Source organism: Laccaria bicolor, genomic scaffold, assembly GCF_000143565.1.
Source record: "Laccaria bicolor S238N-H82 LACBIscaffold_32 genomic scaffold, whole genome shotgun sequence".
NCBI classification, from domain to species: Eukaryota; Fungi; Basidiomycota; class Agaricomycetes; order Agaricales; family Hydnangiaceae; genus Laccaria; species Laccaria bicolor.
In genome coordinates this window covers 205973-230507 of record NW_001889903.1, presented here as the reverse complement: position 1 = coordinate 230507, position 24535 = coordinate 205973, and the positions used below count along the sequence as shown (strand labels likewise).

At 48.5% G+C, this 24535-nt stretch overlaps 10 protein-coding genes across 10 annotated transcripts; 4 read left to right on the top strand and 6 right to left on the bottom strand.

Annotated features, from left to right (window-relative positions):
- Positions 1 to 807: 807 nt before the first annotated feature.
- LACBIDRAFT_306808 (uncharacterized protein) lies at positions 808 to 1605 on the bottom strand (the record flags this gene model as incomplete). The annotated part of the gene is made up of 2 exons (XM_001885519.1): positions 808 to 879; positions 943 to 1605. The coding sequence occupies 2 exons, from the start codon at positions 1603 to 1605 to the stop codon at positions 808 to 810; spliced, it is 735 nt and encodes a 244-aa protein (XP_001885554.1).
- Positions 1606 to 1665: 60 nt separating this feature from the next.
- Positions 1666 to 4521, bottom strand: LACBIDRAFT_306807 (uncharacterized protein; the record flags this gene model as incomplete). Its single annotated transcript, XM_001885518.1, has 12 exons — positions 1666 to 1907; positions 1966 to 2104; positions 2155 to 2583; positions 2633 to 2680; positions 2740 to 2946; positions 2999 to 3379; positions 3442 to 4008; positions 4066 to 4096; positions 4150 to 4280; positions 4334 to 4360; positions 4418 to 4448; positions 4499 to 4521. The coding sequence occupies 12 exons, from the start codon at positions 4519 to 4521 to the stop codon at positions 1666 to 1668; spliced, it is 2256 nt and encodes a 751-aa protein (XP_001885553.1).
- A 494-nt stretch (positions 4522 to 5015) lies between these two features.
- LACBIDRAFT_331197 (uncharacterized protein) lies at positions 5016 to 6323 on the top strand (the record flags this gene model as incomplete). The annotated part of the gene is made up of 5 exons (XM_001885591.1): positions 5016 to 5055; positions 5170 to 5544; positions 5605 to 5757; positions 5862 to 5981; positions 6088 to 6323. The coding sequence occupies 5 exons, from the start codon at positions 5016 to 5018 to the stop codon at positions 6321 to 6323; spliced, it is 924 nt and encodes a 307-aa protein (XP_001885626.1).
- Positions 6324 to 8321: 1998 nt separating this feature from the next.
- On the bottom strand, positions 8322 to 9617 carry R2 (tyrosinase; the record flags this gene model as incomplete). The annotated part of the gene is made up of 6 exons (XM_001885517.1): positions 8322 to 8554; positions 8610 to 9001; positions 9057 to 9095; positions 9147 to 9232; positions 9281 to 9434; positions 9490 to 9617. 6 exons carry the CDS (start codon positions 9615 to 9617, stop codon positions 8322 to 8324), a joined length of 1032 nt encoding a protein of 343 aa, XP_001885552.1.
- Positions 9618 to 10521: 904 nt separating this feature from the next.
- On the bottom strand, positions 10522 to 10980 carry LACBIDRAFT_306804 (uncharacterized protein; the record flags this gene model as incomplete). The annotated part of the gene is made up of 1 exon (XM_001885516.1): positions 10522 to 10980. One exon carries the CDS (start codon positions 10978 to 10980, stop codon positions 10522 to 10524), a length of 459 nt encoding a protein of 152 aa, XP_001885551.1.
- Positions 10981 to 10995: 15 nt separating this feature from the next.
- On the bottom strand, positions 10996 to 15404 carry LACBIDRAFT_331194 (uncharacterized protein; the record flags this gene model as incomplete). The annotated part of the gene is made up of 11 exons (XM_001885515.1): positions 10996 to 12477; positions 12539 to 12576; positions 12630 to 12705; positions 12767 to 12826; positions 12975 to 13530; positions 13587 to 13942; positions 14356 to 14390; positions 14447 to 14544; positions 14601 to 14713; positions 14772 to 14907; positions 15304 to 15404. 11 exons carry the CDS (start codon positions 15402 to 15404, stop codon positions 10996 to 10998), a joined length of 3051 nt encoding a protein of 1016 aa, XP_001885550.1.
- Positions 15405 to 16441: 1037 nt separating this feature from the next.
- On the top strand, positions 16442 to 18387 carry LACBIDRAFT_331193 (uncharacterized protein; the record flags this gene model as incomplete). The annotated part of the gene is made up of 7 exons (XM_001885590.1): positions 16442 to 16444; positions 16583 to 16740; positions 16858 to 16903; positions 17056 to 17392; positions 17447 to 17520; positions 17574 to 17757; positions 17804 to 18387. 7 exons carry the CDS (start codon positions 16442 to 16444, stop codon positions 18385 to 18387), a joined length of 1386 nt encoding a protein of 461 aa, XP_001885625.1.
- Positions 18388 to 18656: 269 nt separating this feature from the next.
- Positions 18657 to 19049, top strand: LACBIDRAFT_306801 (uncharacterized protein; the record flags this gene model as incomplete). The annotated part of the gene is made up of 1 exon (XM_001885589.1): positions 18657 to 19049. One exon carries the CDS (start codon positions 18657 to 18659, stop codon positions 18999 to 19001), a length of 345 nt encoding a protein of 114 aa, XP_001885624.1. The 3' UTR covers positions 19002 to 19049.
- A 2045-nt stretch (positions 19050 to 21094) lies between these two features.
- Positions 21095 to 22246, top strand: LACBIDRAFT_331192 (uncharacterized protein; the record flags this gene model as incomplete). The annotated part of the gene is made up of 5 exons (XM_001885588.1): positions 21095 to 21146; positions 21274 to 21276; positions 21307 to 21432; positions 21710 to 21860; positions 21955 to 22246. 5 exons carry the CDS (start codon positions 21095 to 21097, stop codon positions 22244 to 22246), a joined length of 624 nt encoding a protein of 207 aa, XP_001885623.1.
- A 1279-nt stretch (positions 22247 to 23525) lies between these two features.
- On the bottom strand, positions 23526 to 24404 carry LACBIDRAFT_306800 (uncharacterized protein; the record flags this gene model as incomplete). The annotated part of the gene is made up of 3 exons (XM_001885514.1): positions 23526 to 23757; positions 23807 to 24270; positions 24327 to 24404. 3 exons carry the CDS (start codon positions 24402 to 24404, stop codon positions 23526 to 23528), a joined length of 774 nt encoding a protein of 257 aa, XP_001885549.1.
- Between the last annotated feature and the right edge of the window lie 131 nt (positions 24405 to 24535).

The following is a 24535-nucleotide window of genomic DNA, read 5'->3' as shown; positions in this document are numbered from 1 at the left end:
GCGTTGCACTGGTCTCTTTTTATTTAGTCATAAATAATCATGAAAGAGGTATTATGCACAAATTACTACTTAGAGCATAGAGATAATACTTATGGTACTGCATGACAGAAAATTTAGACAATGTGATAATGAGAAGCATCAGACGGAACGGATAATATCTTTCAAGCCCAGAACCACGAAACCTGAGGACCTCTTAGTCGTACTCAAAGCATGCCCGAACCTAGTCTTAGAGGGGTTACTGGGAGATAGGATGGGGCGATAGGGTCTTCATTGATATCAAGGCGACTGAGAACGCTCGCAGCAATACTGCAAGGGTGGGGACCAGGAGATCTGGACAGAGGGTGAATTGGTAGAATCCTTTGCGCACAAGAGAGTTGTAATTCCATCATTGGGACGGAGTGAGAAGAACATTAGTCCACTTGAAGCGACATCAGTTGGCTGTATCCTAGAATGAACACCATTTGTACACCGCGAGATTCGTTTCCGCGGGCTGATTCCCCAGGAGCACGACCCAATATGTCATGATTCTTCCGCCTTCACAAGGCATAACGACGAGCATGAACGTTTCAGTTACAGGGAAAGACTCCAATCCTCTGCATTTCACTGGGAGGACAAGTTTCCATCTACGAGCCGACCTGATACTTGGAGTGTCGACTGGCCTACTTCGAGTTGTGTAAAGTTTGAGTTCTATTGGTGCGTCGTGCGCTCACCCTATAAAAAAAGGAGATGGAAAACATCGAGAAGCGTTGCCATTTGAACGAAATTTCTTTTAGTGCACATATAAGTGAGAGAACAAATGTATCGCAATCAAAATGGTAATTTGGGTGCCTTGGTAGTTCGCGGAGGCTTGAGAGGGTTCGGCCTCCTCCTCTTATAATACTACGCACATAGTAGTTAATCAGTTAACACACACAAAACAAAAAACAAAAAAAGGCAACGCACATTCTTATAATTATACACCCTCTTCTTCATATCCCTCATAAGGATATTCTGCCTCCTCTCCCTATGCGCCTTAACCCTCTCCCACTTATGTCCCTTAAACATACGCTTCTTACCCGCATACAATCGCGTACCAAGCTCCGCGCCAGGTTTCTCCAGCACCTTCTTCACTCTGGCCTCCTCCCTCTCCTCCCTACCTTGACCAACGTACCAATCGAACGGGGCTTCCGACAGGCGATCAAAAAACTTGTCAAGTCGCTTTACAAGCAACTTCTTCTTCGACATCTGCTTCTCCACCTCGGTCGCGCCTGCTGACGTCTCCGCGACTTCGGGTGTGGGTGCAGCAGGAGTTTCGACGGGCGGTGGGACGACGTACTTGGGCGTCTTAATGCCTGGCGGAAGGAGATGCAGTGTCCCAGATATCCTGGCCTTTTTAACAAGTTCCACCTGACGGCGAAGAGAATACTTGGGCTGGTGGTATCTGCCATTTTTCGGATGGCGCCATGGGACGAAGGGGTTTGGGACGCGCCAGAGATGCCAGTCGGTTGAAGGATTGGTAATTTCTGGGGGTTGACCGAAGCGTTTTTCGTGAGACAAGGCCCCTTCAAACTCTCTGTATCGGAATCGTTTCACAGCTTGCTTAGCTGCTGCTGCTACCGCTGACATTGAGACGGGAGCCTTGGGAGCAAACAAATGTCATCACAATATGGCTAAACTACATGAAAGCTAATCCGACTCTCCACCATGCGAACTAGCGACATCACTCAGAGCATCATCATCCTGTGAAGCAGCAGCAGCAGAAGCAGCCTTCGTAGCAGCCTTGAACCCCGCCAAAATGCCACCACCACCTCCCCCAGCACCAGGACCACCCTTCCCTTGAGTCTGTTTCCAAGCATGCGCCATCTGCAAAAACTTGAACGAAGTAGGATTCGATTCCCTTTCGTCGTCCGCGAACACAAGATCCCAATCTGTAAGAAAATTTGAATAAGCGAACCCCAATGTAATTCGAGGAAAAGAGAAACAAACCTTCGACTGTTTGTCCTGTCTCCTGGTCGACATGTCTCTTTTTGCTGACGATCGGCATCATACCCTCAACCTTTGCGACGTCCTGTGCAGATCCATGACCTGCCTCAAAGGTCTTCCACACTTCCAGAAGTGCAACACGCTAAATGTCTATTCAGCAGAACGTTCAAAGCATATTGAGTAAACACCCACCTCGCTTTTAAGCCCTTTACTTTTCAAATCCTTGTATCCACGCTCTAAAACCTGTCTCGCAAGAACAGGATCACCAGGAACCATTTTCCTCTCCGCTTCCTCGTCCTCCTCCTCGTCCTCTTCCTCTTCCTCTTCCTCTTCCCTTTCCGCCCTCGGAATGGGAATCGGCTCCGCCTCAAACAGGGCATACGATATCCACACTTTGACGTGTCCACTGAGCGCGATGAGTCTTTCGTACAACGATCGTGCCGTCGCACGTTCCCCTTCTTCAATCTCGAAATCAATGTATGCCTTCCATAGAACTTCAGGCATCGACAATGGCGATTGAGAGACCCCGAGTTCGAAGATGGCGCGTGTTCGAGCGAAGTCTTGTAATTGTGCCTCAAGTTCTGCAAACTTGATCCAAGCAGGGGCATTTGCAGCGTCATACTATCCAAGGGGTCAACATACCGTCAATGAAAATGTATCAATGAATTACCTCGAGGTACTTCTCGTAGAGTCTGCGAGCACGGTCAAATTCACGCAACTAGATTGAATACAGTCAGTCTTTTTAAAGCTCACCAGCCAACGAGAGAGAAAACATACCTCAACTTCCACATCAATGTAGCCTTTGAACAATGCCTCCTTGGGACATAAACCAATAGCAGTTCCAAGGATTTTCCTAGCAGCAGGCAACTCCAATCGTCGAATCTCAAACTTTGCAAACATCAACCACAGCTTCGCAAACGTGAACTGCTTATGTGGAACCAGATTGAGCGCAGTTTGGTAAATCTGACGAGCACGGGTGTAATCCTGTCAAACTCATATGAAAGCCCGTAATTTGAAAATTCTTTTGAAATCATACCTTGGTTTCGATCTCTTCAAAGAGGGCGTAATCCAGCCACAAGAAAATATACCTTCTCCAATGCCTCTTCTCACCGCCCGGCGGTACCTGAGCCACAGCCCTCTCATAAACCTCGCGTACGCGCGCTGAGGACGATACTAGCTCCTCCTGCGTAGATCCCTCGTCCTTGAGATCTCGCCAAGCAGCCTCCTCCAGTCGAGCGTAGTCGAACCAGACATCATAATTTCGTCCATCATGAGCCAGCTCCTCTTCGTACTGAATTCGCCGCTTTCCCAGCACCGTGCTCTCAAGAGAACTCCGCGTCCCATGCTGTTTTTCAAACTTCGTGTAGGAAGCGTAAAGCCCGGCAGACTTTGATCTCGGAATACGAGCAAGAGCAAACTACACCATTCCTTGATCAACATCTGCAAAAAAAAAAACAGAACAACTGCCAAAACTCTCACCTTATAAATCACCCTCGCACGCTCATACTCCTTCAACCTCGTCTCCATCTTCGCAAAAGCGCTAAAAACAGCCTGCGCCCTCTCCACCTGCTCCTCCTCATCTCCATAAAACTCCAACGCAGTCTGAAAAACCTCCCGCGCCTTATCCGCTCTCCCTCTATCTTCCTCAAACTTGCCCCACTTCACCCACACCCTCGGCTCAGGCCTCACAGCAATCCACCTTTCGTATATCGTGCTCGCCCGATCCAGCTCCTGGTACCTCTCCTCCAGCTTGATATACGCCTGCCAAGCCTTATCGTCCGGCTCCCATTGCATCCACCGCTCGAACACCTGTCGCGCACCTGGGACGTTCTGGAGTAACTCTTCTAGGTAGACGTATTTATACCATAGTTGGTCCACGCGCGGGAGGAGGGTGACGGCGCGGTCGAATAAGTTTCGTGCATGTTGGACGTTTCGGGATTTGAGCTCCATTTCGGTGTAGGACAGCCAGAGTTGGATGCTGCGTGGATCGACGTCCAGTGCGCGCTCGAAGATGGACCGGGATCTGGCGAATTCATTTTGAGAGGCCTAGTGGGTTGTTAGTGTAGAGCAATGAAAGGATGTATGTGGGAATAAGGATGTTACCTCCCAGTTTGCGTATTGCAGCCATTCTTTTCTGTGATATCTTTTCAGCAAAAGGTTGATGATGATTAGAGTGAGATGACCAACATGCTTCCTCTAGTCCTTCGTATCCTCTCCTCGAACTCTCTTCGTTTCCGCCCCCGGTATTCATTGAGTTCTTCGAAATCCTCAACTCGCTGTTTTGGCGCGCGGAAAGCTGTTTCTTGTCGTTCTTGGGCCTACATAAAACGAGTCAAGTACTCTGCAGGTATTCTGATGAAAGATAACTCACCTCACGCAAGAGTTGCTCCGCTGTGATCTACACAGAGTCGATCAAGCTTTACCCCAAGGTTCGAGTTCAACTATGCTTGCTTACCTGGATCGCAGCGGGTGCTCGATTTTTAATCCTATATCAATTGTTAGTGGTTTGATAGTGTGCTATAATTTGATAACTTGCCGTGGAGCACGGCCGTCTTGCATCTTTGGTTGTCGCCCTCTTTCAAGAGGTCGTCCTGAATATGACTTTCAGTTGTAAAATCAACAAGAACACCTTCACGGTGCACTGCCACTGTTTGCCCCTATGCACACTTCCATGGCCCATCGAATTTTCGCCTCATCCACACCTTCTTTGGTTTGCCATATCCGTACTTTCTGCATGTCCACTCCATGCTGCTGGGGCCGACTCTAAAGGGGAGCTCAAGGACTACGGTCTTTCCTTTTCCACTCACTCTCGTTGGCCTATAGACCCAGCGCCGGCCAAGTTTGCTGCTGCTGGAGTAGAGTCTTTGTTATGGAAAACTTGCTCCCTCCCAATCAATTGGATCCTTGATCGTGCCCTTCACCAATCTTAGAAGGTTTTTCAAAACGAGGCCCACCATGTGTCAGTATGTGGGCTCCCACCACCAACACCTCTGGTTTAGAATTCTGGCCTTTGGACTCACCAACCAAGAATAGACAAATGATGTACTCACCCAATGTTCAAATATGTCTGCAACTGCGCTCCCAAGGCGAAGCGTTAATCATAACCCATGTTCTTTCCTGAAGAACCCCTAGATCTCCCCCCCTCCAAGGGCGGAGGCTACTTCCCCGCCACAATCCACCAAAAACTCAACGGTGGCAGCTTTTAAGTCGTCCGCAAGCTTGGGTATGGTCTCCGATCATCCGTATGGCTCGTCTGGGACGGAGAAGATCACCTTGCCGTCAAGATTTACACTATCGCTGCCTCAGAACATGCGAAGACCGTGGGACTCCCCATTCTCAAGGTCGTCCACGACCTTGATATGACTTTGAATCTTCCAGCGTATCATGGCAAGTTCTTGGAGAAAACTACCGCTAGATCGCATCTCTGTGTTGTTTCGAATCCGATGAGCACTACTGTCCGAGCACTCCAGCATGACGCGAATTACGACTTGGAGTGTCTGCCTGTTCATATCGTTCAGCGCATCGTTCGAACTGTCGCTGATGACCTGAGGGGCTTGCATAGTGTTGGTATCGTGCACGGAGGTATGACGTCGATTTTCTCATCTATATCGGCTGACTGAGCTTTGACAACGACTATCCCAGCCATCAAACCCGAAAATATTTACTTCTGGACACTGACTCCAACTGAATATCTTCTACTCATTTTCGACTCGGAACCAGCACCGGCCATTAGGAAAATAGAAAAATACTTGACTGTAATATCTCAGCCCCTTTTCCATAGGTACAAGCGGACAGGTAAGAGAAAAAAAGTTGCAGATTGGACACTGTATCTCGATTTCGGACATGGTTTGCATTCTCCCTCCTCGTTTGATTGATATTCTGATTTTTTTACCCCGCAGCCCAACAATCGAATTATGAACCGGAGAAAGAAGGCGATTACTCTCTCGCGCCTGAAACGCTCTTGCAAACTGCATCCTGCTCGCCTCAAACCGACATCTGGATGCCGGGATATATGGCAAGTCACGCGAATCACCGACCTTTCTTTTCTAGTTACATTGAACCCTAACAGACGTTCTATCTGTTGACCGGTACATCGCCCTTCGCCACTAATCTCACCGCCTCCAGAACAATTGCACCTTAGCGGCGTTCTTGGGGAATCAATCGACTCCATCCCGCCTTCATGGCTCAGCGACGCAAAAATGAAGGACTACCACGCCGTCACTTCCGGGATATCCTATGATTCGACCGTAGAGGCAAGTCGGATGTCTTGCGCAATGACGATGTGGTTGGTGCAGCAGCGTTCGTCAAAGCCTGTCTTCGCATGGACACGGAAAAGCGGGTTCAGCAACGGAGGCGTCTAAGGATAAGTGGTTGGCAAAGGCGAATGCATGTTCTTGTGGATTTTGCTAAGATTTTCCATGTAAAGGAAATAATTTAGGTATGCTACGTGAAAGTCACTTGCGTTGCCGATCATACTACATTGGGTTGATCTCCACCTCTAAGCCTACCCGAGAATAGTTATAGGTAGAATCGGTATCAAGCAAATTTTGCATGGTTGCCCTGAATGTAATGACTCAATGAGTTAACTTCCGTGCACTGCCACCGACATTTGGTACAGCTCCGATGCTTTTAGGCTCGTGACCAGCCTGTATATGAGAACTTCGATATACACGATGCTTTATCCTTTCTCCGATAAGACTACATACTAGATCACAAGATCTTCCAGCAGTAGTCACTCTCATCGGACCGCTCATCCATGGACCATCTTGAATTCATCCTTTTGGACATCTCAGCGCCACTCATCGAGGAGTGGCAGCTCGCATTGAAGAAGTATCTCCCCAAAGACATCCAAGCCAAATTCACGATCATCCAGTCAAATCTCTCCGCCCTACCCCCACCATACGACCAATTCGACTGCATCGTATCACCGGCCAACTCGTACGGCCGCCTAGACGGCGGGTGGGTTGAACATGTTCTGAATAGACGACCGCAGCTGATCGATAAGATTGAATAGCTTTGACTATTATCTCGCCGAGGCCCTTTGTCCCGACGATGTGTTCGCCCCAACAGGAATCGTACAAGCCACCCTCTATCAGCGCTGGAAGGGCTATGCGCCTCCAGGGACCTGCACACTCATTCCTCTAAAAGGCACTGTGTGCGAGAACAATGCCCATGGTTGTACTGTTATCGCCCTATGCCCCACTATGCGCATTCCTGAGGACGTTGTGTGGAATCGCGAAATCGTGTACAATTGCATGTGGTCTTTGCTGGTCTCTTTGGATCAACATAACCAGGCAGCAGAGATTTCCAAAAATGGAACCAGAATCCATAAAGTGCTGATGACAGGTTTGGCGACGGGGGTAGGGAACGTTTCCGCCGAAAGATGTGCACAACAGATGGCTTTAGCCGTTGAAAATTTCATTGATGCCTCTGAAAACCAAGAAAAGTGGAGCTCCATGGAATGGGATGATGCCTTGACTTATGCCCGAGATTGTCGTAGAACCCATCGTTGTTGATCTTGTTGACCTATTGGGTTCATGTGTGAGTTGAGGGAGTTTCCGATTGAAAGTGTATCACGCACGAGTCTTCATATTTCTGTAACAGGTTCCAGTTGTATATGTATCATGATAGTAGTCCCAGAGTCCCAATGAACGCGATATTTTCCCTGTCAAATTCCCAAGAGCTAGTGCCCTTTAAAACCCTCAGGTCCATCGTGCACATCATCATGCCCGCTTGATACGGACCGATGAAAGGCTACTTTTCAATGGTACAAACCAATCTTGACAGATTTGGACTCGTGAGCTGTCGTTTGGCCACGATTTTATCAAGCGCCCGCCGGTAAGTCCCAAAAGGTTGTTGAGCCTGGAACTTATGGACAAACACGATCGCCCACACGCATCTCGTCAACGTTGCCACGTTCTTTCTCGCCATACAACACGACCCGGACGAGAATCCTCTTCCGGTTACAAACTCGCAAAACCGTTATCACCTCGCACGTTTCAGTGGGCTGCTCCCCTCGTTTTGTTGCAAGTCAATCGTCGATTCATAGGGGCGCTTATGGCCTGGGAATGGAGTTTGCCAGAAACGCAGGCAGAAACGTGGAATAGTGTTGAGGGATTGGTGGTTTGGAGACGAGACATTCAATGAACGGAGGTATGTTATCTTCCACGATTGAAGAGGCTATCTGACAGGAAGGTATCTTCTCCTGGCATGGATCATGCTGTTCATGTTGTCACATACACTGAATGGGTTCAAACGCTCACGGACCGCGATGTGCAAGTCTTCAAAGATACGATTAGTAAGGAAACATAACTGAGATTGATACAAAATACATTTACATTGATCGCTGATCATCATGTTTAGACATAGGCGTAACAAAAGGGAGGTTTCTGAATGTCCATCGTATCCCGAACTGACATTGGAGGAGCCAGCGTATGGAAGTCAAGCCGATAATTCAAGGTAACCTGTGTTAATCTGGGACTGTTGGCATGCAAGCGACCAGAGATGTCGAGGAAGCGTGTCGGTAGATCCTTCTCTTGCCATTGCCACCAAAGCCTATCCAGATTTGCATGGTGGAGGTGGAAGAGCGGGTCTGACGTCACAATTCAGACTAAACGCAAGGTAAAGAAGATAAAGAGATGGCTAACCACCAGGACTCGAAAACAAATTTCCCATATCACCCCCTACGATGAGATGACCAGATCCATGTTGAGCGGGATACGGATTCGACCCTCCTCCTTCGAGCTGCACACGGAACAGCTCAAAAGTAGGTTGTTCCATGGTTTGAGCGACCGCCTCTGATGTTAGGAAACCCTTGTATGTGTCGTTGAGCCCTCGTACAAGGCAATGATCCGTACTCAGTTTTCCTGGGCCAATGTGAAGTTTGTGAGAAGCAAAAGGACCGTCCTGCACGCAGCCGACAAACGTCTCGGGAAAAAGCTCGGACGTGCCATCAGGGTCATTGGGAAGAATGTAGGTGCCCGGGACGCCGTCACCACCAAATCCATGGACGGGGTCGAAGATGGGCGATTCACTGATACTGACACGCGCACATCGTTAGATTATGGGGGCGAAGGAATCAAAATGGTACACACGAGTCAAGGCTATCGGCGTCGAGCGTCCAATCCCAATATCTGTCAAGGAAGTTAGACAAAGGCGGGACCGGTATCGAGCCAAAAACTCACGGTATTGCCCCTCTGTACCCACATTCCTCCCGAAGCGTTGTCTCGTGGATTTTTATGAAACGGCGATGCCATGGTAAAAAATGGCCCTGGAACGGCTTCGGAAACTATGCGAAAACCTGGGCGGGCGGACTTACCACAATGTGAATTTCATCAGCGACGTTGATGTGAACCGCCTGAAAATCGTCAAAACGCGTTTGTGCTGCCTCGAAACCACTTCTCGCGGGGAGACTTTGGGTACACTTGACTGCGGCGATATACTCTGCTTTGTGGGCTTGGCTGAGCGATCTCCTGTGGCGTCAATGGATATGAGGAATGGTAAATTCAGTTGGGAATCGAACCTCACCATTCCTGTCGCACGAGGAAGTGGGAACACTCGTCCTCTTGTGCATCCCAGTCCAGTGCCTGCTTTGAAATTTGAATCAAGGCGAGGGCGAGTGTAAAGGCGAGCTTGCGATAGTGACGGTTGGGCATGACGTTCGGTTGGAGACTTTGATCGAGAATCGTTATTTATGGCGTTGCAAGTGGCTGATGTCGCAAGCCCAGAATTTAGTCTCTCTATCCCGGAGTAACGTAGCTCTTCTGTATACAAGCCATGGGCGTGCTTTTTCGTGCCTCATAGTCGCCTCAACAGAATATCGTTGAGGAAGTGGTGGTACCGATTGGGGCGACCCACTGAATAAATGCCACTCGAAGAAAATCCTACGGCAGCTAGGTTTGAAAATGTTCTTTTCAGCCGTTGGACTGAGCCTGGACGGCGGAGGCTGACGGGAGGAGGAGAGAAGATATTTGCTGGTGTTTATGAAGGTCAAGTTCGACTCAACTTCAGACTGTGCTCAGCTGTCTACTTTCATCTTAAATTTCCCAATTATCCTACCTTTTCCACTGGACCGGCACATCTCACCGATTTGTATTTTTTCTTCGTAGCGAATGTAAGTGAAGTTGTAAAATCGTTATTTTCTTCTCTTTGATCCACAACTTTAGGGACGTTTCACCAAGACAATTTCAACCACTCCGTCATAGCACACCTATTGCAAGCTGAAGGGCGCCTTTCATTCGGTGGTTGCTCTCAAAGTTCATTGGCCCGTCCTTGGGCATTTTCTGCTTTTCTGTTACCATTGAAATAGAAAGTTACGAAGGCAAGCACGAATCATACAAATCATCATCATGGCATACAAAGTTCACCTACTACTACAGAAGCACTACATGAAAACCCGTACAGCTAACAATCTAAGGATGATTGTGAGGGAAGGGGTATGTACTCGAGAGCTTCGCGGGAACATAGGTGAGTGCAAACTACACCAGTTTTCCCCCGAAGCCACCTAGGTTTAATGCAAACGGGTATTTAGCGGAGAGCCCCACGGGACATCGGTACGCATCAAAAGTTGAAATGCCAGTACTCCTGCCCCCTGGGTCCACCCGATATTCGATCTTCGCTCGCAGCTGTTCTTCCCTCGCCCCAAACAGCCCAACCTCTCCCTCCTTTCCAGTATATAAGCAAGAGAGTGTAGCGGAGGAAAGCACCGACAACCATCGACAACCGGTCCTCCACCCCCACTTCACCACCTCGCAGTTTCCAGCCAGCCATTCCCCACCACATCAACCTAGTCCGCTTTTCCCGACATAATGGCAGCATTGCAGGCGAAATAAACCGCAAGCAGTCACATTCACCCGCGCAGCGCCTAGAACCATATTGCCGAACCCGACGACCAAGCGCGTTCCGGATTTTTTTTGGTGTTTTTTGATTTTTCTTGTGGCCTGTCAAAGGCGTTCGAGATTTCTTGTACCCACCGGGGACCCCTACGGGCAAATTGCTATCCAGAGCAAACTCCCACATTCCAAACTTCCAATACTACGTGGAGACTGGTTTCTGCCAGTGAATTCCGCGGGGGTAGGTGCCATGAGTCCCATGACCAGCATGTACCGTATCACCCACAGTAAACCCTGTCGTTCCACCAGTTGGAACTCCTGACGTTACTAGCATCTGAGGTCGCCCGAGATCTCGGGCATTTCCATATGAAGGACGCAGTGATCTGCGCATCTCTCGTTCGTACACCTTTGCCTCTTCCTTGTCCTCTCCTCGACGTAACTTCTCATAACGTGCTTTCAAACAGACAACCAACGTGGTCATGAGCGATTTGTAACGGGCTGAACCGTCCGGAGACTGAAGGGACAGTGCCTCGCGACTATACCTGACCGCGGCATCCAACGCTGCCACGCGGCCAGTCTCCCGGAAATGTGCCAAATCAGCCGCCGAGAGAATCTCGAGCAGATTGAGGCGACGAGGCTCGCGGGATGAACAAATTTCAAGAGCGGAGCGGTAATATCCATATGCTTTCTCCTGATCCTCTGGCTTTCGGAATCGTGTGTATCGAGCTTCCAGGCTCTCTGCAACAATAATTAAAGAAGTGATTCGATCTCGGTGACGAGGTGGGGGGAGCTCGAGCAGTTCACTATAGAGCTTGATAGCTTCGTTCAAGTCTTTCGTATGCCCTGCGAGTTCATATCTGCGATAAATAGAGTCGGCGAGATTACTGTGGAATTCGGAACGTGTGTGAGAAGAAGCAGAGGTCTGCTCGAGGGCGCTGCGGTAGACAGCAATTGCCTCCTCGAGATCCCCTTCATAATTGTCTCTGTCGAAGCGAGCGAGTAAGATATTTCCAAGGTTGCTTAGAGCTCGGCTGTCGCATGGGTGCGGATAGGAAAGCGATGCATTGCGCAGATTCGCTATAGCAGATTCCATATCGGCGGGCTGCTTAAACTGCGTGTAGCGAGTCCAGAGCGCAGTTGCGAGGTTGCCAAGGAGTAACGGAAGCCCGGGATGATTTTTGGCGCGCCTGGAGACAGCTGTCCTGTAGTTTGTGATGGCTTCCTCCAGATCTTTACTGTGGCGTGAGAGGTTATACCGAGTCCAGAGTGCAGTTGCAAGGTCGCTAAGGTACCCGCACTCTTGAGGGCGTAAGGCAAGCGCATCTCTGTAGTGCCGAATCGCCAAGTCAACATCATCCCGTTGATTCCACAACTGGTATCGAGTCCAGATTGTTGTTGCAAGAAGATGGAGCGAGGCAGGGCGCTCAGGATCATTACGTGAGCGCAGACGTAGCACTTCAAGAAGATTCTTAATAGCCTCATCCATGAATTTAACAGATTCTGTAGGACTTCGGTCCTTCAAGCCGCGGGAGGCCGCAAGGAGAGAGTAAGCAAGCGAGTGAAGCACAAGAGCATGATCAGAGACAGAGTTGTTCTTAGCGAGGGATTTTTCAAGCTCCTGGCGAGACTTTCCCACTGTTATCTCTGTGTCCACCACAAGAGCTGGAGAACTCTCCCTCTTAATCTGTATGAGAGTCAGGTTGATTAATAAAATGGGAATTACAAAGGTAATGGATATAACATACTGGTGTTGATTCTTTCTTCCATTCAAAGAAGACTGCATCTGTGTTGTGGGATTAATTGAGAAATCACCAAAACAGTGACATTCAAACTTACTTTTCTCTTCACAAATTTTGTTTGAATCATAGATTTGTTTGGATAGAGGGGCAGCTCCTGGAATCATGTTATCACCCTACAGAGAAGGGGGAAAAAGCAATTAGCCATACAGCTACTTCCAGGAGGTTAGAGCATACCTTCTGAAGGACAGTGTACCAATCTCTGTCATGAGTGATTGCAACAAGTGCATTTGGTATCTGTATCAGATTGTAAAGCAGAGTACTTTGTATATTTATTGAACAACATTACCTTGCTCAGCAATAGTTCATTAACTTGCTTAGAAGGGATGTTTCTCTATTACACATTTAGTGGTGGGGTAAAAATGTAGTCACAGAGGCTACTCACCAGGGAGAGTGGAAGGCCAGAAACTTTGAAATCACAGGAATCAGAGAAAGATCCAAGAGGAAGTGTAGCCCCTAGTCCAGAAAAAGCCCTCTCCGAAATCCCAGGACAGATGTCATTCCATGCACTCTTAGCAACCGTGATGGTGAAGGTGCGAACAAAGAGACATAGACTTTCTGACCTTCCACTAATACCTGCCACAGATGGTTCCCTTGCCTTTTCCACAAACTTGGACCTAACATAATTTGCACCTGCAGAGTATTCCCAGTGCTCAGTTCCAATAGATCCTTGGAAGCTAAGCAAGCTTTTCTGGATGCCAGAATTCTTGTAGACAGCTAGTCCACATGATGGTGCTCTGTCAAACCCAGTAACCAGATGCAAGTCTCCATTCTTAATGTTACCATAGGTTTTAGATATGTACCTATACCAAGCCTGTGCATTTTGCAAGCCATAGCCTCTGAAGCGGGCAAAGGCACTGTGAACGAGATCTCGATGATAGGAGCCATCGGGCAGAATCAGGATAGCGCCCTCAGAACCAGAGCATTCAAATGCAAGTCCACTAACAAACACATATCAGAAACCTGGCACGGACGAACCAATTGATATAATTTGTACTTATTGGAAGAAACCCTTTCGACGGAAGCACTGGCAAGATATTCACCAGGAGCATATTCTTGGAATTCACAAATATCGGTATGGGAAAGCTGCGGAGACAGCGGAGAAAAGGAGCTGGGAAGATCTCGGGGGTTGATAGGGTGGCCGGCGGGCACACAAATGTTGAAGAGAAAATCGAAACCGCCGTCAGCAGTAATGATTCCTACATCTCCGATGGCAACGCCTGCCGGAAAGGACCGCTCACCAAAGTGGCGCTTGGGCTGCGGGTCCCAAAGCGGATACCCATTCCCTTTGAGAAGCAGTTGACTTGCGTACAGGTCTTGTTCCCGCACCGTGTCGGGGGTCGTCGTTCGAGACTATTGAGTGATAAGTGGTCAGTAATGGGGGGTACATACTCTTAAGATGATTGGGTACGCGCAATTTCGAGGGTCCGGCGTCGTTTGTTGACGCTCTCTTGCCCTTGGGAATCATTTAGAATAGGACTTGCCCGGTAGAATGGATGTGGCGTACTTTCATTCGTATCCTCGGATATTTCTTCCGAAACCCTCTTCGCGGGGGGGTTTGAGCGCCCTTCTACGTGGGAGCATAAAAGCTGTGTGTGTATTGTTGTTAGCATCTGTTTAGCGCCCTGGAGACAAACCAATCTCATAGACCTGGATCGGTCATCAAGCCCGGAGCGGCGTCTAGACCAGAGCAACCAGAGCAGTTCCGACGGATTGAGCACCGATCCTGGTATATGTCATTGAAGTGTCGTCACATGAAAGCTTACTTTGTTCTTTCTTTCTTGGGGCGTCTGGGCGCTTTCTATGGACTCCAAATCAGTCTATGTCAGAAGACATAACAACGTAGAGACTTTCTACCTTGGGTTGTATCCACTGATATGTCGTTATCGCGGACGTCATCCCTATTCTTGTCTGTGGGAACGTTAGTAATGGCGGAGAGTTGAAGTTTATCCGACCTAGAATAACCGCCATTATATACTATTTGGAAGACAGGCGGAAAAAGTGAGCTCACTGTCTTGATGGTGTTTGGATGTCGCCAGCGCAATTCTTAGCCTGGCCATACATGCTGTCCCTCCACTTTGAATGCCGGTTGGACGGACGATAATATGAAGATGTTGTGAGAAACTAAAAACATTTCAAAGGTCGTCGAGTGAATATATTACGAAGGGGGCAGGCATCGTACCGAGTTTCGAGGAGTCTGTGTTCTTTGGTTGTGATCTGTTACAGCGCCTAGGACGTCACAATGGGCAAGGAAGAGCACAAAAATGGTCGGACCTTTGTTCTTTGTGTCGAGGAGTGCCAGTGGTGCTGAGGCAAGCCTGTAGGCTCGTGTTGAAGGAGTTAAAAAAAGGCAGAAACAAACAGTAAAACGCTAGGCGAATCGTAACTTTCAGTAGCTGGGTCGCGGGGGGCGAAAGGGATTAACTCACACACTCCGTTCGGCTTTAAGTATGGTTGATCGAAAGACGCTCATGAAATAAAGTTCCGCCAAGCAAGCGCGTGGTCAGTTCCGGACATCACCAATGGGCGCCATCTAGGCGCTCAATCATCGTAGATGCAATCGGTCAGCTATCTCCAATTCCTAACTAGGCTCCTTCAGGCTTCTTCTCGGCCCATTGCTTTAGACGCCAGAATTTGAGGTGCGCAGCTGACTATTACTGGCTCATTATTTCTCGAGATTAGACAAGCTTGAAACGAGTCATATTTCTGTGTACCCGGCAAACGTGTGCAAGTTGCCGAAGTTGCATGTTTGCGGCGTGTGGCACATGAGTGATTTTTCCTTCGTTACAGCACATTTCAGTGAAGCAGCGATCATGACGGACTCCGTGTACAACCCGTCTCCAAAAGAGAGGGTCGCAAATTGAAGTCCTCATTGCACAGAGCTTCTAAGGTTAACAGCATACATGCTCGAAACTTCATACAGTTACAACGAACGTTAGACCTCGGTGTTTGATCAGCGCTTACGCTGTGACATCGGCGCTTAACGATGATAGAGTTCTTACGCGGTCGCTGCAATGAAACCCAATCAGATAGGAATGCATGTATTCCAAAGAAAAGTAGTCAGTGTTCAGGCATAGTGGTGAAATTTTGAGAGTCAATCCCCGGTCCGATAGGCGGCGAGAACTCATGTTCAAAGCTCCTACAGTCGGCACCCTTATAACCATCCCTGCAATGCCTCATGTCACTGTGCCGCCGTGGGCGCCTACATAACCTATGCTCAAAAATCCAAAAATGGTCATGGGTTTTTTTTTATCCTGCGAATGATTATGATTTATATTTGCCCGCAATGCCCCTCCTCACCAGAACGGTTTTTGCTCAATCATGAGACCGACACCGTTGAAGAGAATTGCACCAGACGGGGCTGATTGTTTCGAGCGGCTATTGTGATCACATGAGGTTGTAACTTTGTAAGAATTTTCCAAGGACTCTTTTGAGCGCTTAGCGCTTATTTTGTATCCGATAACCCATAGTGCTTTCCACGGCAAGCCCGGCTGTAGTTCTTCTCGGACTCTGTCCCAGCAAGGTTTTCATCAGTTGTGCACGATGGAGATAAGGCGGCAAACACAAACATTCTATCGATTTCTCTCCACCTCGGCTTTGTCCAATGCTACAAACGAAAGTCCACGTGTACGATAAGCGTCTGTTCATAGAAATTATAAGCTACATCCTTTAGTACAGAAAGATCTCGATAAAAAACGGGGTGGACTTGCATGAGAAGGTAGAGCGGAGTCGAGGATTTGAATCGGAGTATTTGAAGCTCGATGTTTTTGTCGACAAGCGAAATTCAAGCACCGCGGTTGTCAAAAAACATAGAACGCTCGTATTCATTGAAGCACAGGCCCAGCGGTGGTCATGGTGAACCAGCAAGGTCATAAGGGGTACGGCGGAGGCGCACGGGCCCATTCAACTTAAGGTTTAGTTCGCACGTGTGTTTTGCACAGTGGTCTCGCGGTTGTTTCCCCTCCGATTTTCTGAAGAAAACGCACTTTACAGTTCATCCTCTTCGATAAGGCTAGGGATTCGCTGCTTAAGGGGTTGTATCTTATCCTCGAAGGTCTTTTTGTCTTCGGAGCTCCGAATTTCTGGCCAAGAGCGGACATTCGAGCAAGTCTGAGCGGCGACAGTATCGGAAACGCGCAGTTTCAGTCGGAGTGAGCATTTTTCCTACTCACCCACTCATATTTCCAGACCTTTTCCCTTCGTCCTCAACATCTATTGAACCATCCAATGGCTAACTTGTCGCCTCTAATACTTTCAGGTTTCCCTAGGTGTCTTGTCATCTACGCCATCTCAAGTGTTGAAGTTGAACTTCAGGTAGTTAGGAGCCTCACAATGTATCACATCTCCACTGACGTTCAGCGATACTTCCAAAGCAGTCCTTGAAGCCGCTCGATATTTAATATTCCGTCGACTTTCATTGGTGAGACATCCAATCGATTTTATTGTGCAATTTTATTCATCCGCAGGCTTTTTGCAGCTCGCATCCCTACAAAGTATTTAAGGACATTGTCAACGGACCAGATCTCTTAGCAATGGCCATGGTGGAACAGGCGAAAACAACACCACCAACTCAGGAGCATCCTTACCCACCCGTAGCACCTTACGCGCACCAGCCATACAATGGGGCCGGATATCCGCCCCCTGGTCCACCAGGATATCCTCCACCGTTCTTCCCGTATCCACCTCCGCCTGATGGAAGCCACGGTGAAACTGGCCACAATGGTGCACCTCCTGCACCCTACGTGATGTTCGGCCCACCGCCTGGGATGATGTACGCATATCCACCACCCCAGCAAGGACAGCGTAAGCGAACTCCCATTTTTTGGATTCAAGGGACCAATGACGATTTTGATGTAGCTTATCCACCACAACCGACAAGTTCGGCCCCTAGTGTTACATCCCGTGCCAAGCGGAAGCAAGTGAAAATGGCTGTATGTTATCAATCATTCGACTCAGCGTTAAGTATGTGCTAAAGATCTATCAGTGTACCAACTGTGCTGCGGCGTGCAAGCGCTGTGACGAAAACCGCCCTTGTGACCGGTGCCAGAAGTACAGTATCTCTGACACTTGTGTGGATGGGCAGAGAAAGGAAAGGAAAAAGGGAGTCAAGCGGGGTCCCTATAAACGCAAAAACAAAGGAGATTCCGATGGTTCTTCACCGTATCCAGGTATGGTCTTTCTTTCAGTTTGTGGCTGGATCTAACCGTCTATCAGGTGAATGGCCAGCCGGCTCACATCCACCCACGGCGGCAACCACTGCGGCCGCCCTCCACGCTGTCACTTCATACGCCCACCCTCCTGAGGGCTATTATCCCGTTTTCTACCCTCCTGGTGGGGCCTTCATGCCACAACCCCCACATGATGGACAACCAAATCCTGATGGGTCACCCCCACATGCTGCTCAACCTCCCATGATGCCGTATTATCTTCACCCAGCTGCATACCCCCCTTTCCACCCATATCCTCCCATGTACCCTCCGCCGCCCCCGGGGGCTCAGCAGCACCCACTACACCAGCAGCCAGCCCCACCACCAGAACAACAACAACCCCCGCAAACGATTAATCCTACTGAGGCTGGGAAGAAGCCTGATGACCTTCCCAACAACGGAGTTACATCTGGTGGCGAAGGAGCGCCCACCCAAACAAGAAAACGCCCCAGGGCGTCAAAAACAGGAGAGCCTAGGGCTAAGAAATCTAAGACTGTAACGGCCACTTCGGCAAAGGATGGAGAAAGCGAGATAGCTGCCGCTGGGGTGGAGGAAGATGGTGGTGCCGCCGCCGCCGCCACCGCCGCATAAGCCACTTGACCGCACGTGTGTGAGTGCGTACGATAACTCTGCGTCTAGCGAGTACTCATTGCTTGTTTTATTTCTTTGTTCTGTTTGTAGATAGTCGTCATGAATGAACGAAACATCTGGCTATGCGTGCTTTCCCCCCTCATCAAGTTTTCAAGTCTTTTCGAGTAACCGACACATCCTGTTCTTTCCACTGCTCAGGTTATTTATGACAACCACGTCTTCCTCCAGTCTCTAGATATTCCCTGCGACCCAAATTCCCGTCTCTGGGTATGCGTGTTTCTTGGATATTTGACCTTGAACAGGGCCTCCTCTTGACTTCTTGCATGAAGTCCTGTTGTGGACCCTGTTGTTGCTCGTCAAACCTATTGGAACACCCACGCCCTTCCTCTGCCATCTGTTTACACCCCTCATTATTAGCTCGTCCTCGCGACTCCAATAAGCCGCTGGTCAATTGGCGCGTTCACTTGCTGTTCAACGTTCCATCTCTCAAAGAAGCCGTTCCACTTGTTATTTCCCCCCATTTACTTATCCTCTACGTTTTTCTCTTTTGTACTGAATCAATCTTGCTTTCTGCTTTGTTGTCTTGCGTACGTATCAAATGTAAACCAACGTAGGTGTAAGATATTATTGACGTTATGCAATACTACTTGTATGTCGACAGTACTAGTACTAGTGAAGATCAAATGGACTACCACAACGAAAGGCTTTGCAAGGCGATCCCCGTCTAATAATACCCTTTCTCTGTTGTGAACTTTTTATGCCTCCGTTTATAATAAGCGCCTATCGGCGAGCTCGCTACAACATCCGGTAGTTGGTCAACTGGTCGCCTGTGCGCTTCGGATTTGAAATACGAGGATAAGGTCCGGTTTCACCCCAGGACTCATGACCAGTTCTTCCTCGGCCGAAAGCTTGAACAAAAGAGATTTGGGGTCAAGATGCGATGTTGTCGCATCCATTCGATGAAGATAACAGCGGTACCGCGAGATGATAGCCCCAAGGAAATATGCTTTTGGCTTCAGGGAAGCTCGGCATGGTGAGGAGACCAAAGTAGATTCATTCCAGAGACGGGAGCAGCCCTTGGTCTACGACGGAGACCATCTATCCGAGAACTTGTCCACTGAGACGGTAAGGAAGAACCGAATGGCCGATGCTACTGTCCAGCTATGTAACAGGACAACCTGAAACCAGGCCTGCACGTCGTGCAGGGAGAATTATGCCTGCATTTTCCGAGACTTTAAAAAAGGTGAGAGGAGTTAGACGCAAGGGGTAACCTTGAAATTTTCAAGGGGGACCTCCTACGGCACTACCATCGTCCGCCAAAAAGGGCCTTTGCATAAGCTGACGCGAGGATGACGACAGTGAATGCATCTGTGGCAGCGCTGCGCCCCTTCAAACTCAAACAGGACCAGGGAGCTAACTGGAAGAGGGACGTAACACCAGAGTCTGTTAGCACTAGCCCTTTGAAAAGAAAGCCTATCGATTAGCTAACGATTTTGGCTCCAGCATGAAGCTGTTGGGTTCCTGTATTCAGTTGGAAATCTATCCTGTGTTAACAGGATAGATAACAGTACTCATAAAACAACCGACAGAAATTAACCGCGAGTATGATTCTGGAGATATAAGGGGAATAAATGTACAGGGGATGAGAGCGCGTAAGCAAGGTATATGGTAAGTCGGTACTAACTTGTACAGAGAGAGGGAGAAGTGATGCGAGCCAAATAATGTGGATGTTGATGCCAAAAAAAAGCCCGAAGTAGTAATCCTGCGATTACACCGTTTGCCAAGAAAGTCGTCTGACTTGTCGCGATCGCTAGGGCCAAGGCCTGGCTTCATGTTTGACTCCCAGAAGGCAGTCGGTGAAGGTACTACATTCCAATTTAATGCCTGGGTCGATAATAGAGGCACATCTTTTGGCAGACTCGGATGCGCTTAAGCTTCCAACAAGGGCGGTGATAATAATGGCGGCGAAATTGACTTCATGTTTGCCAAGTCGACGCTGTCAGTTGCCGAGGACTAGGGTTGACAGAACACTCACGAGGTTGAAATCCTTAGGCTACTGAGAAGTGGGAGGAGTCTCTTTTGACTGCACTTCATCACCGCCTCTTTTATAGCCTGCCTCTTTCCGAATCGCGCTGGGTTGTATTCAAAACCTCAAGTTGTTTTCTCCGTATTGGAGGAATCTTCAAGTCCAACTGCCATCCAATTGCTGACATGATCAATGTAGATACGTGGAGGATTGATATACTTGCATCTCACTGCAGAAATGCAGTTCGGCTCCAGAGAGACTAAGCTTTACAAGCTGAGACTGCGATCAGGCTGCATTTATGTAAGACAACGCGGGGACGTACCACAAGCAGGTGGCAAGCTGAACGGAGCTGAATCCAGGGTGGGATGGTGCGCAACAGTCTCCTCAACCCGCCACCTCCACCTCCTCGTCCTTCCTCACCAGATGCTTCTGGTAGAGTGATGCCTGGACCCTCACCACCCGTTTTCTTCTGTCTTTAAGTTCTACACCGACTTGAACATCGACAGCACCGCTATTTCCTCCTGAAGGGCGTGAAGGCTGATTCAGGCAGTCCAGTGCCTTCTTGTGGATCGTCCTCGGATATGGTGGTTTTTGAGTTAGCGACGATCCAGCCATCCCCGCGATCGATACACTTGTGATGTGTAAGCCCCCGTAACATGGTCAGTGGGTGTGAGATTGGTCATGACAGAGAAAAGTGGCGGAGTGCGCAGAGGAGGTGGCAATGAAGCTGAAGGTGAGGGAAAGCTGTAGAAGAAAAAGCAATGACGGGTTCAGTTGCAAAGGTTTTGAGTGATTGGTGGCAGCCACCCATTCTTGACCTTGGAATGTCATGTCTTCCAATGACAACACCTTATCATTAGTCTGTGAGCAGACTCCTTGACAATCAATGACAGTCTGCTGGCCTGTTTTCTCGTCAGGAGACGAAGACTCCCCGAACGACGTGGAGCATGGTATCCGTGTGCGTAGCGTTAAAGCTTTCAAAACTGGTTGGCAGTTGGAGGTGTCGCTTAGAGGGTTTTGTATGTGCTGTTCAGACCGAGTGGTGACCGTGGAAGGTGGATAGATTTTCTGCGGGTCAAGCAGCGAAATTGTCCTGATATTAGGAATGGTCATACGTTGTGACAAACTCCGACGAACCTCAGGCTCGCAAGTGTTCCCCGCAATAATTGACTCTGCCCCCTCGTCATTCTGTCCTCACCCAACTCCAACAGAGAGTCCAAGGACACGTCGTCGATAACCTAGAGCTCCGCCTGATCGGTCGGACAAAGAATGTAGCATCCTAAACGTCCAGATTAGCCCACGAAACGAGATTGCGAGGAGAGATGGATTTGAACTTTCGTGCCTCGCACGTACAATCAGAGGATCTTGCATCGTCCACTACCACCACCACCTACGCGAGGGACTCACACTACCGACGAGCCGCATCAGCTCGTCAAGCGAGTTACAAGTAAGCATCTTGCTTTTGCAGTACCCTAGTATGAAGAAGATATACGCTGCAGACCTTGAGTGTTGGGAGGAGTGGCCCCAGCAACCTTTTCAAGATGTGTTTATCGCCATCTTGTCTTTGACAACGTGAACCAAGGCGAAAGTACGACACAACCGCTTTCGGACACCGCTTTTGATGCTTTTCTAGACTTTGCAGCATATTCCGCTTGTTCTAAACCAAGGCCCGAGCTTGCCCCTCCCTCCTTCCATACCTCACAACACGGCCATGTTCTTCCTGGGTACAGACGCTTCTCCTCTGTTATCCAAGGGATCAACCCGAATCCACGTTCTGCAGAGTCGTATATGGCGGTGACGCATCTTTCCAGGGATAGTGAAGCCAGGACTTGACACCACTGGCATCGTCTCAAGCTACTTTCCTGTCTCAATCTATCAGAACTCTGAAATCTGAACCCAATCTTTGCTGGAAGTTGCTTCTGCCGACATCTTTGTCACCGACTACAAGCCTAACCAACAACCTCTTTTTTTGGGTGATGCTCGCATGGCTAAACTTGCAGACAAGAAGATCAAAAAGCGACTCGCCTTATCGAGCTACAGGGTTCCTTCTGGCCCTTTGATGAAAACTGATGCGGTTGCTGACCGTGATATTTTTTGTATTTCATGCTGATCATGCTGAACGGCAACGTCTACATATCAGGTGTAGACACGACGGCTAGAAATAATTAATGTTGCACAATGCTTGTATCGATTTTAATGTGCGGAAATTTTGAGGTTGTTTGAGCTATCAATCCAGTCAATAAAGAATTGGCCCGCAAGGCCCTGGACCACAAGCTATGGCTTATGCGAAGGGAGGACAGAACTTATGGTGGAATTTTTTCTGAGAGTATTTTATGGTCAATGCAGAAAGAATAGTAGTTCATCTAAGGGGTGGAATCAGTAAAGGGCACAAGGGGGATTTATGAATAATATATATACGCACATATCAAGACATCTCCAGAAATGAGACCGACATGGGGGAAAGAAAATCCATCACACGAATCCCATTTTCCGTAAACACCACAAGCCGTCCAGATGCAGGACAAAAATCAAAGTCATAGAATGGACCAGAAAATAATGTTCTTGTCACCACAGACTTTGTTTCTTCATGCGAAGTAGGAATGGGTATAAGACTGATGAGTACATCAGTTTCAGGTCGCCACCGCTGGCAAAGTTCCCCATTGCAAAAACGCAGGCGAAAAAGGAATTCGCATTCATCAACCATCCTTAACGGAATGGCCGACAAAGTTCCCATCTCGATGGTTTGACCGCCCGATGCAAGCGATCTCGGGTCGAGCCCGTGTAAAGTGATTTCAGAGGCACTGTTCTTTGGATCCGGAGCTACAGAACCAAGAATTATGTCATTGTAAGATTTTGGCCACCATTGAGATGGCACTGTGAATAGTTTGGGTCTCCTTGAGTCCGGTGGGAATGAGTAGCCAAGGTTGATTGTGGGCGGGAAAAGGTTTGCAAGTTCATTATCAGAGATGTCGCTTCTAGCAATGTTTTTCAGGAAAGGTATCTCCCATACCATGATGTCGGTCCGGTTGAGAATGATCAAATGGTTTTCGAGCAAGAATAACTGAAACAGAAAGAGAAACGGAGAGGCGTTCAGCGAAATGAAATTACGGTTCTAGAAATAGTTGCGCACTTCTTCTATCTCGAAGGGGGCATCCCAGGTAAAAGACTTGTTATATTTGATATCCCAGAACGTAAGCATGCAGTTCTGATCCAGCGAGACGAAATGATATCCCGTCAGAGAGTGAATCATATTCATGCCATTCAAATTTAATTCTCCTTTACGACAGAACTGGGGTTGCGCTGCCGATGGATAGATTTCATACACAATAATGTGTGTCGAGAACCTACTCTCCGTCAGCATAGGTATGGAAAGATGTAGACAAAAGTGCTCACCCATCATCGACAAAATATGTCGTTACAAGTATTCCGAGGCCATCTGAAGTTGGGCTCGTGTCAATTAGGCCGATATTCCTGACGATAGTAGTCGCCATTGGAACCTTTGGCATTTCAGAGGTAGGATTCGTCCCAAGGTCCCATAAAGACACTCCGACACCAATGGAGCCCGTCAGTAGATATCGGCCTCCGGGGATAACTCGAAGTGTAACGCGATTAAGATTCTCTGACAACAAAGCCCGAAACGGCTGATCTTTCCAAGGGGCAATTTTCGTTTCATTCAAGCCTTTCTTCATCCGAGCCGAAACGCGAGCAGGGGACAAAGCAGCATATTCAAGTTCTTTGGTGGACATGTTTTTCGTAGGGAAACTGGGCTCGAAGAGTGCATGATCCTCGCAAACGCGATGTAGGGCAGTTAACCAGACTGTCCGTTGTTGTGTAGACAGATATAGGAGTTTGGAGGTCTAGAGTGTTGCGCTCAGATTGCTGGTTAGGCTATTCGAGATTCGAGAAAGTTCACCATTCTGAGCGAGATGATATCGCGGGGCTCAAGAAAGCTTTGAACCAGAATATGCAATTCCAAAGGCAGAAGATGCATGTTCGCTTTGAGTCGTTGCAAACCAGTCGGCGCTGAGAGATGATCAAATATCATAAGTACCAAGTTTGAGCACACGCACTGCCTTACAGTGCTTTGCATTGCCATTTGCACACCGAAATCGCGAAAATTAT